Source organism: Sminthopsis crassicaudata, chromosome 2, assembly GCF_048593235.1.
Source record: "Sminthopsis crassicaudata isolate SCR6 chromosome 2, ASM4859323v1, whole genome shotgun sequence".
Taxonomy (NCBI): domain Eukaryota; kingdom Metazoa; phylum Chordata; class Mammalia; order Dasyuromorphia; family Dasyuridae; genus Sminthopsis; species Sminthopsis crassicaudata.
This window is the reverse complement of record NC_133618.1, coordinates 504720335-504732744: the sequence shown is the minus strand read 5'-3', so window position 1 is coordinate 504732744 and position 12410 is coordinate 504720335. Positions and strand designations below refer to the sequence as shown.

The window sequence follows — 12410 nt, the reverse complement described above, 5'->3', positions numbered from 1 at the left end:
GAAGTACACTAGTTTCCTTTCAATCCACACAAAGGCTGAATCTATGTGAAATAAAAATAGGAAGTGTATGTGTGAGTGACATTTTGCCAAATGGGAGGTTTTACATACATCCCTAGGCTAGGAAACTCCCCCGACCCACCTAGCCAGCTGGCCCTGCCAAGGAACATCAGAACCGGTTCTGTCCCTCCTGATTGGTGCTGGCTGAGCAGCAGAGTGTTCCTAGGCAGCCAATCAGAGCCCAGGATTGGCCGGTCCAGAATGAAAGAGAAAGGAGGAGCTAAGACGGATGGAGAAGCTTTGGTCCATTCCGGGAGCCCAGCCACCCTGAATCTAGCTAGGGGACCTATGGGCTGGGGGGGCTGGGTGTGGCCGGCAGATAGTGATTTCTTCCTCCCGCTACTCTTTCCTCCCAAGGAACAGCATTATACACCCTAAACCCTGCCCACTTCCTCATTTGGGGGCAAAGGACAGAGGAGTTCTCCCTTCCCCCAGTCTCCCAGGACACATTTACCCCTACCAGAACCTGCCTTCTGGGGGCCTCTGGGTCACTCAAAAGATCTCAGGGAACCCTCAGCATCAAGGAGACTGCCAGGATCTGGCAGTTGGCTGCCAATCACTATGGAGCAACCTCTTTTAGGAAGTGAGACCCCAGACTATGAGACCTTCCCGGAAAGGCCAGACCAGCAGCAAGAGCAGAATTATATCAGGTAAGAGAGGGGGAGTCGGAGGGGCGGTGGGCAGAGTGGGGAGGTTCTGCTTCTCTTTTCTCTCTAGGAGAAGCTGGGTTCTTGAGCTTTGTCTTCACATTAGGGAAATCTAAATCCCTGCTCTCCCCGTACCCTTCCTGCCTCCTCACCCTCTAGACAAGGGGCAAGGATGGCCATTTAGTTGGATGCCCCAGGTCCCCTCTATAACCTGACAGTGCTGGTTGGTTCGGCCCGCTGGCTGGCTGGCTTGCAGGGGATGGCAGCCTGAACCTAAGGCTTCCTGTCTGTAGGTGGTTCAGGGGCTCACTAGTGAGGCAGGACAAACAGCAAAATCTATTATCTTTTTTATTCCCAGATGACGCCTTTCATCCAAACAACCATCAAAAAGACACGTGTTTGAATTTGCTTTCTAATATTGGGGGCAGACATAGAACCACTCCCATACTCACACCTGAGGACAGCATGACAAAGTTAGGACCAGTAAAGAGAACTTGGGACTTGCTGTCCCATGGGGGGAACAGCCCTTATAGGACCTCATTGGAGCACAGACTCAGTGGCCTAGGGATGGGGGATTCTGTTAAATTGAACAGCTAGGTGGGGAAGTGACAAGCCTGGTGTTGAGAAGACCTGATTCAGACACTTACTGAGCTCTGTGATCCTGGGCAAATCATTTAACTTTGCCTCAATTCTTCACCTGTAAAATGAGCTAGAGAAGGAAATGGCAAAGCTCTCCAGTGTCTTTGCAAGAAAACCCCATTTGCGAGTCACAAAAAGCCAGACAATTGAACCACAACAATTATTTATTTGTACCACTGAAATTTGTTCGGGTTGACTTATATGAAGACTGAAAACAAAAATTGTTAAGAATTGCTTTCTTCCCTACCATTGAAAATTGAAGCCTGCCTCTCTACTGTACAGTTAGAGTGTGATGGCATATAACCAGCTCTCAAAATTTTTTGAAGTATATGCAACAAACTTTTAAAACTTAATCTACATCAATATCATTTTTCCCATCACTTTCTTAAATCCAGACAATAAATTAAACAATAATAGCTTTTGCCAGTTTAAATGCTTGCACTGAAAATTTAACCATCAGCTCTCAGTGGGCAGTAAAAGTTCATCTCCCAAAAGGTCATGGCTCTGTTCTCTTGGAAATTATCTGCTTCCACTTTCTTATCGTCAGTCTCTAACACCCTTCCATCAAGCTTTCTCTTCTCAGAACTAAACATACTGAATTCCTCCACCCAGTCTAACACAAATCATTATTCCAAGAGCCAGTATTACTTTGATCACCTTCCTTCCTTGAGACACATTCCAATTTATTAAGTCTCTGTTAAACTGCAGTGGCCAGAACTGAAACTGTGCGGCTTTGTCCTAAGCCATCCGTTTCTCTGAACTTCCGTTTCTCCATATCCAAAATGAGGAGATTGGGATCAGAAGTTTTCCAAGATCCCTGTGGGGTCTAATAGTCAGTGTTATAGGTGAGCTTCCGGTGTGGTCTGAAGTGTTCAGAATAGAGAGAAACACAACTGGCATGGGTGGGCAGAGCAGGAAGCAGTGAGGTGAGGAGCCTTACAGGTATCCTTGTCCTACCCCCTCTTTCTTCCTACCTCAGAACCCTGAAGAATAAGCGGCTCTTCCTGGCCACCTTCGCAGCAGTACTGGGAAATTTCAGCTTTGGCTATGCCCTAGTCTACACATCCCCAGTCATTCCTGCTCTTGAGAGATCCCCCAATCCAGCTTTACGAATGAACAAGACGGAGTCATCCTGGTTTGGCGTAAGGATCCCTAGAACCCTAGGTGCAGGATTTCTCAACATAATTTCTTTTTGCCCCTAGTGGAGCAAAGGCTGAGGAGCCCAGGAAGGCCCTACCTTTTATTCTTCAATACCAGCTTCTCCTGGACAAATCCCTGGGCCACTTTTGATTCCCTAATTTTTGTGGGTCTTCCAGAACCTCTTTGCATTCCACCCCTTTAGCCTAAGACATCTTTTGGGAAAATTTCACAAAGAAATGAAAGCAGGAAATGAAAGCACCTGAGTTACTGGAAGGAGCTGCTAGTATCATTCAAGTCATGAATTAAATTTACTCCTTTCCCATCCCCTGGAGTCTGAGCCCAGGAGGAGTAGACACCTCCCTGTCCCTGGTTAAACAGGAGGTCTCTGGGGCATCCACAGAGCCCAAGCTTGGGGTAGGGCCTTCCAAATTAGGACTTGCTAGAGACTTTTCAGATATGAACCTAGCACATTTGGGGGGGGGGAGCATCAGGTACCTCAGCACCTTTATCCGTGGCTGCCAACTCCTAATAGGGAAGAGTATCTCCAGCCTGGGACAGAAAGGAGAGGGCCCCTCCCCAGGAAGCCAGATCTGGATGTGATCACCCCACCAGGTGCCCTTTCTCCACAGTCTGTGTTCACCTTGGGAGCAGCTGCCGGCGGCCTCAGTGCCATGGTGCTCAACGATCTCCTGGGCAGGAAGCTCAGCATCATGTTCTCCGCCGTGCCCTCAGTTATTGGCTACGCCCTCATGGCTGGAGCTCAGGGCCTGTGGATGCTCTTGCTGGGAAGGATTCTGACTGGCTTCGCAGGAGGGCTCACTGCTGCCTGTATCCCAGTAAGGACAAGTCCTAGAGCTGCTCTGGGGACTTCTCTGAGGGACACTGGGGGAAAAGTAGTCAGCAGCTAAGTGAACTGGGGTTCTGTCTTCCCCATGGTTGTCAAAGCTCATCACTGGTGTGTTTTAGTCCTGGTTTAAGTAAAAGGTAGCTCTGCTTTTCCATTAACTTGCTGCATACATATGGATAAGCTTTTCCCTCTCTCAGCCTCGATTTCTCATTCGTAAAATGAGTGGGTTGAGTTAGAACACTAAAATTGAAGTAAGAGGATGTAGGTTCCAAACTTAGCACTTTTTAACAAGCCACAGACACTGGGCTTTGGTTCCTTCCCCTGCAAAAAGGGTTAGAATAAGTGGCCTCTGGGGTACTTCCTATGACTATGGATTTCTCATGAGGATGTTTCGTATGTTCAGAGAATTACAACTGACCCCCTGTTTCTGAACGAGACCCTTCTCTCCATCCTGGTTGCCTGTTTATCATCTGCTCCCCTGACTTTGCCAGTTTTCAACCCAAAATTGCTTCTGACTCAAAGGCATTGCCCAATCAAAGAAAGTCCACATTGAGCAAGGAGAGGAAGCAGAGAAAGGTCCTTTCCTCTTCTCACATCCCATTTGGGTCCAGACTGACTCAGATTGAATGTAAATAGCAATCATTTTTGCCAGAAACTCTGCAAGTCTTTCCCTTTCATATATGTATATATGTATGTGTGTGTATGTGTGTGTATAACATATATATATATATATAAAACATAACATACACACACACACACACACACACACACACACACACACACACACACATAGCTAGATGAAAGAGGAAATTCTTTGCCTCAATTGCTACCTAGCCTTATCACTGAATGGATGTTTCCTCAGTTAAACTGAGACCTTAGCTTAAAAAGGCCATGACTCCCACTGCATCTGGGCCAACTCTAGTCGTTCTGATCTCTCTCTGGTCACTGGACCCAGAGGGCTCTGGAGGGGAAATCGAGGAAGGCGACCTTGCCCAGCCTCCCATACTTAAATCCAAATCACTTGCATGTCACGGCCCCACCTCCCTGAGGTGAGGTCCTCTTTTGTTGAACAAATAACCAGCACCTCCACTCCTTCTAATCACTCCCCAGTCTGTGACTGTTCTGTTTGCTTTCCTTGGGGATGTTGTAGCTCATCTGTCACTCAGCACATCCTGACAGCACATCTCTGGCATAGGCCAAAGAGGGAAACAGTGTCAGGAGAAGCACCACAGCTGTCCAGGCATCGCAAAGTAGCTGCCAAGCACAGGGATCTTCCACAGTGTTTGCAGCATTTTGTCACGTGGGTGGCCCCTGACAATTCTGACCACCCTCCAAGAGGGAAAAAATGAGGCTCAGAGAAAGTGGGTGAGTTGCCATAAAGAGTGAAGTCATGTCAATTTGATAGAACATTTATTTGGAAGATGGGATAATATTATGGACTGATCCCTGGATTTGGGGCCAGGAAGAACTGAGTTCAAACTCCCTCATCAGGCACTAGCTGTATGAACTTGGGTGTGTCCCCCAATCTTCTCAGGGCCTCAGTTTCCTCGTCTGTAAAAGGAAAAGATTGTACCCAATAACCTCAAAGGTCCTTTCTAGCTCTTAAGTCTAGGGCCCAATTTCTTGGCTGCCACAGACTGGGATCTCCACTCTAGCACAGCCTTCCTGTTTGCTGAGTGGATCTGAGCTGGACCTCTCTGAAGCTGGGAATGAACTCTCACCTGAGGCCTGGAAAGACAGGACAGTGTTAGAGAGGCTTACAGATGGAGGGGATTTGAAAAAACCATATACAATCCTCTCCCTTTACTGAGGAGGAAAGAGACTCCTAGAGCAAGGAAGTGATTTGTTTGATGTCCTAATAGCCAATTAGTGGCAGGTCCAAGACTAGCCCCAGGTTTCCTGACTCACCCTTCTTTCCCCTGCAGCATGATTTGTCTTGCAGGTTTATGTGTCTGAGATCTCTCACCCTGGAGTTCGAGGGGCGCTGGGGGCCACACCCCAGATCATGGCTGTCTTTGGGTCCCTCTTGCTCTATGCTCTGGGCAAGTATCTTTTCTCTAAAGGGAAGGTGGGGAAGAGGCGGGGAGGAGGCTGGAAGACAAACTAATCAATCAACAAACAAATCTTTGAGCACATCCTGTGTTCAAAGACCTCATCCCTGTCAGGGTATTCCCAGAGGAGGGATCACCAGTTTAATAGAGCAAAGTTCCTACTCTCAGGGAGTAGTTTAGTTGAGGATGTGGGAAACAAGAAGATAACCAGCAATGCAGATTAGAGCCAGAGTTCCCAACCTGGGTTAGATTGTACTCCCAAAAGTAGCTGGAGGGTTGCATTTGCAGCCAGGATGTGACAGGAGAAAGATGAAGTGACTGAGGAAGCAAAGGTTTGACCTTCTGAGCCAATTGATTTATTAAGCAGAGCATGCCAATTGCCCAGCCAGGACCAGACCTTCTCAGTTTAGCCACTGGTCCCCAAATATAGGGAGAAACAGAGTATTATACATTAAAAAATAATCAAGGCCAATTAATCAAGAGGAAACAATATAACATTGGGTGATCTGCTTTCCTATTGGATAAAAGATTGGGGGCTTTCCAAGTTGGGAGGGGGAGAGTGAATAGGTATAATTCCCTGAAATCAGAAAAGGAGTTGTCCCACTTCCCAAAGTATCAATAAACAATCAAAGGAACATGGAAACAATCATTGATTGATCAGTACAGGATAGTTTTCAGATAAAACATACTGGTTGCTTTGAGATGTACAATTGTAAGAAAATTTCTTGCCTTAATCTTTGGATCTGATTAGGTTTCTGGTCAGCATAACTGAGGTCTTGGGTTAAGGGGGTCTCAGCAGCAAAAAGAGGTGGCCCAGCTTTCCAGCCACACAGGGCTAGGTTCAAATAATCCCATAAATCCCACAATTCAACTTTTCTCCCAAGATAGAATTTGGACTAGACCCACAATTGAATAGAAATGTAACTGAGCTAACTCCACATTGAGTCACAAAATTAAACATTTGTTATCCTAATCCCCTCAAGGAAGATCTGAGTTCAAATTCTTTCTCAAATTTTTAGCCAGAGCAAGTCACTAAACTCCCTTAGCTTCAGTTTTCTCATAATTATAGTACCCATCTCATTCAAGTTGTGAGGATTAAAGGGAGATAATATAAAGTGCTTTGCAAACTTTATCGAGCTGTAGAAATATTAGCTATCATTACTATCAAAGGATATGGGAATATTTGGTCAATAGTTACATTATTCTGCTAAAATTTAGTAGAATTGATTACTTTCATATTAAATGGGAATAAAGAAAATAATATTGAAAGCCAAAAATAAAAAAAGTTGAGAACCTCCGCTATAAACAGTGTATATTTAGGGCCATACAAGAGTAGAAGCTGTAAGCCTCCCAGGAGACGTCTCTGTGGAGATCTGGCTAGGCCTTGAAGGATGGGGAGGATTCCTCCATGGATCCCCAGCCTGGTGATCCTGAGTGCCCAGGGAGGTATAGAGATGTAATACCCTGTGATTAGTGCTCCTTTGCCCGGCCAATCCCATCCCAGGACCTCCTGACTTTCTCCTGCCTTCTCTCTTCCCCATAACTCCCCAGGCTTGAAGATGCCCTGGCGCTGGCTGGCGGTGGCTGGAGAGGTGCCAGTATTTGTCATGATAGTACTTCTGTGCTTTATGCCCAACTCCCCTCGCTTCCTCCTCTCCCAGGGCAAGGAGGAGGAAGCCCTGAAAGCCCTGGCCTGGCTCCGAGGCAGGGACACAGACTTCCAAAGGGAATTCCAGCAGATCCAGGACAGTGTCCAGAGGCAGGTAAGGGAGACAGCCGTTACCAGATGAAGCTAAGTGCCAAGGGGATCCCCTCATAAAGACTGGTCCTTAAGCCGGGGTGTCTGTGCTTTTAAAAAGTTTATAACTACATTTCCATGTTACCGGTTTCTCTTAGAGGCCTATGGACTTTATTCATGTAAAAGCACTGTTCTGAGAAGGGGTCCCTAGTTTTTACCAGATTGAGGAGGGGTTTAGGACACGACAAAGGTTAAGAATTCCTAGCCTAGGAGAACCAAAGCCCCCTGCCTCAGGGGAAGCTACCCAGTGACCTTGACAGACCTTAGGCTTTCTCTCAATGGGCTACCCTAAATTCGTATCTCAGGTAGTATTTTAGGTCTTTCTTCATCCTGCTTGGGAGGAAGGCCAGAGCCGGAGCTCACAGTCCTTTTAGATAGGGAGAAGGGGGGGAGGGAAGAGAAAGACGAAGGAGGCAGGGAGATGCTGGGGCACTCTGCGTGTGTTACACTAGGGGCTGCTATGGGGGAGGAGACCCCAAGAAGCGGCCCCCACGTGCCTCAGCCCCTGCCTCATGCTTCCAGAGCAGCCGACTGTCGTGGACCGAGTTGCGGGACCCCTTCATCTACAAGCCCATCGCCATCGCTGTTCTGATGAGGTTCCTGCAGCAGCTAACCGGCGTCACGCCCATTCTGGTCTACCTGCAATCGATATTCCACAGCACTGCTGTCCTGCTGGTGAGAAGAGTACTTGAGCCTGTCCCCTGCCCCCTGCCCTGCCAGGGACCCGATCAGCCCCTGCCTTACCCATGGAGAGCCAGAAGCTTCCTATTCCTTGAGGCCGGGGGCGGGAGATGCTTGAAGAAATACCGAAGGCCTCGTGTACCCTGCCTCCTACTTGACCAGTGCCTGAAATCCCACCATTAACGTGGTTCTTTCTGTTTCCAGAAGGCCCTGTCAGAATGAAAAACTATTTCTTGGAAGGCAGGCACATTCATCCCCCCCTCAAAAAAAAAAAAAAAGCATGAATTGAACTGTCCGATTATGTAGCAAAAAGTTCTTGGGAAATGGAACATGAAAGGGTGAATTTTGATGGAAAGGAGTGAAGAAAAAAAACCACAGCTTCTCTCCATAATATTTCTGGGGTTCCATCCCCGGCCCATCCCATTGAAGCTGGAGAAGGTACTAAAAGCTATGACAGATTGATTCTCCCCCAAACCCATTCTCTCGCTTCACCATGAGACGCTGAGCCAAAGAAAGACTGGCAGTATCCCCTAAACCCCGGGAAGGCCCAGCCCTAGGCCCGCCCTTGCATGGTAGAGGAGCCTAGCCTGTGAGCCCTGATATCTCCCCTCTCATGTGTCCCAGCCCCCAGAAGAGGATGCAGCCATCGTGGGGGCCATGAGGCTCATGTCTGTGCTCATCGCGGCAGTCACCATGGACAGAGCAGGGCGGAAGATTCTTCTCTTTGTCTCAGGTACCCACAGCTCTGCTCCCTGCCCGCTGTCCAGAGAGGGCATCAGGCCCCTTCCCTCCCACCTCCTCCCTGGCCTTGAGTCCTCCTTGCCTTCTCTGTTCACAGCATCCATTATGTTTGTGGCAAACCTGGCTCTGGGGCTCTATATCCACTTGGGTCCGCAGCATCCAGCCCCCAACACTACGGTGGCCCTGAGCAGTGTGGCCCCTGAGGGCTCAGAATCAGGGAGCTACCTCATGCTGGTGCCCCTCTTTGCCACCATGCTCTTCATCATGGGTAAGTGCGGCCCAAGCCCCATTCCCCAGGGAAGGGGCAGGAAAGAGGGGCTCCGAGGCTGGGGGAAGTTAATGTAGCAGGAAGTTCCTGGGGAGCTTGCCTCAGTTCTGTACCTAAAGCCCCTCCTGGGACCCCAGAGAGTAACTGGCAGTGTGGGTGAGCTGTGAATGGGGAAGATGGTCTGGGTCTGTGTGGCTGGGCTGCCCGCAGGGCTGGCCCTGTCAGAGGCAAAATGAGTAAGGGCAGTAAAAACCCCCGAGGGTGGCTCCCTGGAGGGGCACAGAGTAGGCAGAGGCCCCACTGATGCTCCCGGGAAAACTCTCAGTGGGGACTGAGCCAGGCCTGGAGTCAGGACCCCTGAATTCATTCTGGCTGCAGACACTCACTAGCTGCAGGACCCTGTTTGTCAGGAAAAAAAATGGCCCATCACTCCTGTATCTTCAGTGAGAAAATGGGGTCACAAAGAGTGGACACTGAACTGGCTGAAGGAACTTCCCTGCCTTGGCGATCACTCCCTCAGGGAATTTGTCTTCACCTGGCTCTCACCTTCTGCTACCCCCCTGTGGTCTTACTCTCTTCCCTCAGGATATGCCATGGGCTGGGGCCCTATCACGTGGCTCCTCATGTCCGAGATCCTCCCGCTGAAGGCCAGAGGGGTAGCCTCAGGGCTCTGTGTGCTGGTCAGCTGGCTCACAGCCTTTGTGCTCACCAAGTCCTTCTTTCTGGTGGAGGTGAGTCCCATTCCCTATCAGAGGGATACAGGGGAGAGAGAGAGGAGGAAAGAGGCTGAGGGGGAACTCTTCTCTAACTGACCCATCTGGTTCTAGCAATCCTGCTCGCCCTGTGCCTGGGCAGGACATGCAATACTTGGTTATTTGTCTACTCGTTAGTTCGTGTGTTTGAATAGCATTTGCTAAGAGCTTGATATATGCAATGCACTATGCTGGGACACATTGAGGACACAGTCTGCTCTTGGGGAGTTTACAGTGTCACAGAAGAGAGAAAAGATTTCAGTGAATAAAAGGCAAAACGTGATGTTGAAAAAGTTCAAGTACAGAAGGGCAGTAATTTAGGTATAGCCGAAAGAATGCCAGGAAACCCTGGGCTCTCTGCTAGCTGCTTGGCATGACAGGAACTGAAAGGAATTTACTCACCTCAGCCCCAATCTAAATCTCCAACTTAGAGAAAGGAGGAATGGCCTGTAGGCAGCATGTGTCAGAGAAACTTTCCTGCAGGAAGCACATTTTATCTAGGCCTTCAAGATGTAAGACTTCAAAGGTCAGACGAGGAGATTACACTCTATATAGGGGAAGTGAGCAAAGTCGGAAGGGTGAGAAAGCCTTTCATACAGTATTTTAAAAGGTTTATCAAATTTATGGAATGAAAGCATGTGGCCTGTTTTGTGAATCATTCACTGATGCAGAGGGCCCAAGCAGAGGAAAGTAGCATGATGAGATAAGGTTAAAAGGGTAGCTTGGACTTAAGAGCTCAAGTCTTGTCCTGTGAAGGGGGGACCAGGGAAGGCTTCTGAGGGCAAGAATGTAATGAAAACATCCCCAAGCTTGCCCATTAGGCAATAATTGCCAAGTAGTTTCCTGTGGCAGTAGGGTGGAGGGTCTGGATCTCCAAGCACATTGATACTAACTGGACTGTTCTTACCCATCCCCTTTTCTGTCCCCTATATTCTACAGAACGCTTTTGGCCTTCAAGTCCCATTTTACTTCTTTGCGGCTGTCTGCCTGATCAATCTGGTCTTCACAGGCTGTTGTGTGCCAGAGACCAGGCGCCGTTCCTTGGAACAAATTGAATCATTCTTCAGGACAGGAAGAAGATCCTTCCTGAGATAGGAAGGTGCTTCAGCCTCCCTGGCCAAGAGGAGAAATCTGACTTTGGAGGACTGGGGGGTCCACAAGAGGCAGGGATCAGGAAGCAGCAGGTGGAATTGGGAAGAATACTACATTCTGACCAAGAAATGGTTCCCAGCTCTAAATCTCTAGATTCCTGGTCTCAGTGTCCTACTGAGCACATTTGAATACAGTCCCTTGTCTCCACCTAGAATCTCTATAACCCACACTGCTCCCAGACTTCTAGATTCCATGGACCCAGGAAAAGACCAGAGAGAGAAGTTAATTCTGATTAATCAATTGGGATCAAAGAATCAAGATCCAAGAGAGCACAAAAGAAGTGAGAAAAGGCAGCTCCTAATCCTGGCTCTTGTCACCAACCTCCGACCCTGTTACCTCACCTGTTCAATGGATATCATAATTCCTGCCCTGCCTGCTTTGTAGCAGAGTGATTGTGAGGATCAAACAGAATTAATCTATTTTGGAAAGTCCTGCAAAAATATGAGAAATCCCTGTTATGATTGGCTTATACCTCTAGGAAAATAGTGCTTCTGGGGGCTGTGAGGCAAGAGCCTCCTCACCAATTACTGGTCAGTGGATATTGCCTGGGACATTTCTCAAAGAACGCAGAACCCTTAAGGGGAGACAGAACATATTCAGTACCTCACCTACATGTCCTAGAGAGGAGCCAGGTTGGGTGAAAGCTGTGACCTAGCTCTGAGATTTTCCCCACCTCACCTCACACTTTTTCCTCTTGAAGAGTAAGGGAGATGGGCAGTCCACAATCTCTTTGGAGAGTGAAAATACCCTCCTGCTGCTCAGATTTCACACAAGTTCCCTAAGAAGTCCACATCTAAAGCCCTTTGTAAATTATATGATTTATGCATTATTTCTGGGGGGAGATTGTGTTGTAATGGGATTGAGTTGTCCCAAACCATCCACATTCACTTACTCAGCTGCCTCATGATTAATAAACTCTCAAGGTAATTGGCTAGGATCAGCATTCAATCTGTACTCACAGAATGGTGCAAACCTCCTTTTTATTACTACTACCACCACCACCAAGTAAAACTCCAGGGTAATCTTTTCCCAAGGTTTTCACAACTGTGTAAAATGGAGTTGGATTAGATAATCCTAAAGTCATTCCCAATCCTCACATGAGATTCTGGAAGGACAAAACTCCTTGGCCCACAAAGACTAAATCCAGAATTTGATTTCTCAGGACAGAGTTCCATAATTAGCTGGGTTGCTCATTTTCCATGAAATGAAAACCCAAACACAACTTTTCAGGGACATCTGACAAGTCACTGGAGAAATCTGCATTCCCCACATCCTAACCCCAGCTCAGGCTCGGTGTCAGACTTAGAAGGACAATGAATGCATGTCTCCTTCCATCCAACTCTGGCCTAGCCAACTTTTCCCTGATGCCATAATAGTGGTCTAGTTTGGAAACCTTTCCTCACCTAATCTTAATATCACTGTCAGATAAGTCAGTTCCTCATCCCTACCTCAAGATAGGTTTTGACAAAAGTGATTAGCTTCCATGGTAGCCTAGAAAAAGATTTTAGAATTTTGAAGAGCTTTTGGAGAGGTAGAGTATGCAATATTGATTTTAAATATCTGAAAAGAAATTAGATTTGTTACAATTGGTTCCAGAAGTCATGGCTAGACCAAATTACCTGGTGATAGCAAACACT

General features: G+C 47.7%; 1 protein-coding gene across 1 annotated transcript; it reads left to right on the top strand.

The window, feature by feature from the left end:
• Positions 1 to 234: 234 nt before the first annotated feature.
• SLC2A6 (solute carrier family 2 member 6) lies at positions 235 to 11723 on the top strand. Its single transcript, XM_074294036.1, has 10 exons — positions 235 to 707; positions 2323 to 2485; positions 3113 to 3319; positions 5273 to 5372; positions 6933 to 7144; positions 7702 to 7854; positions 8485 to 8593; positions 8699 to 8869; positions 9455 to 9600; positions 10561 to 11723. The coding sequence occupies exons 1-10, from the start codon at positions 619 to 621 to the stop codon at positions 10714 to 10716; spliced, it is 1506 nt and encodes a 501-aa protein (XP_074150137.1). The 5' UTR covers positions 235 to 618; the 3' UTR covers positions 10717 to 11723.
• Positions 11724 to 12410: the final 687 nt, after the last annotated feature.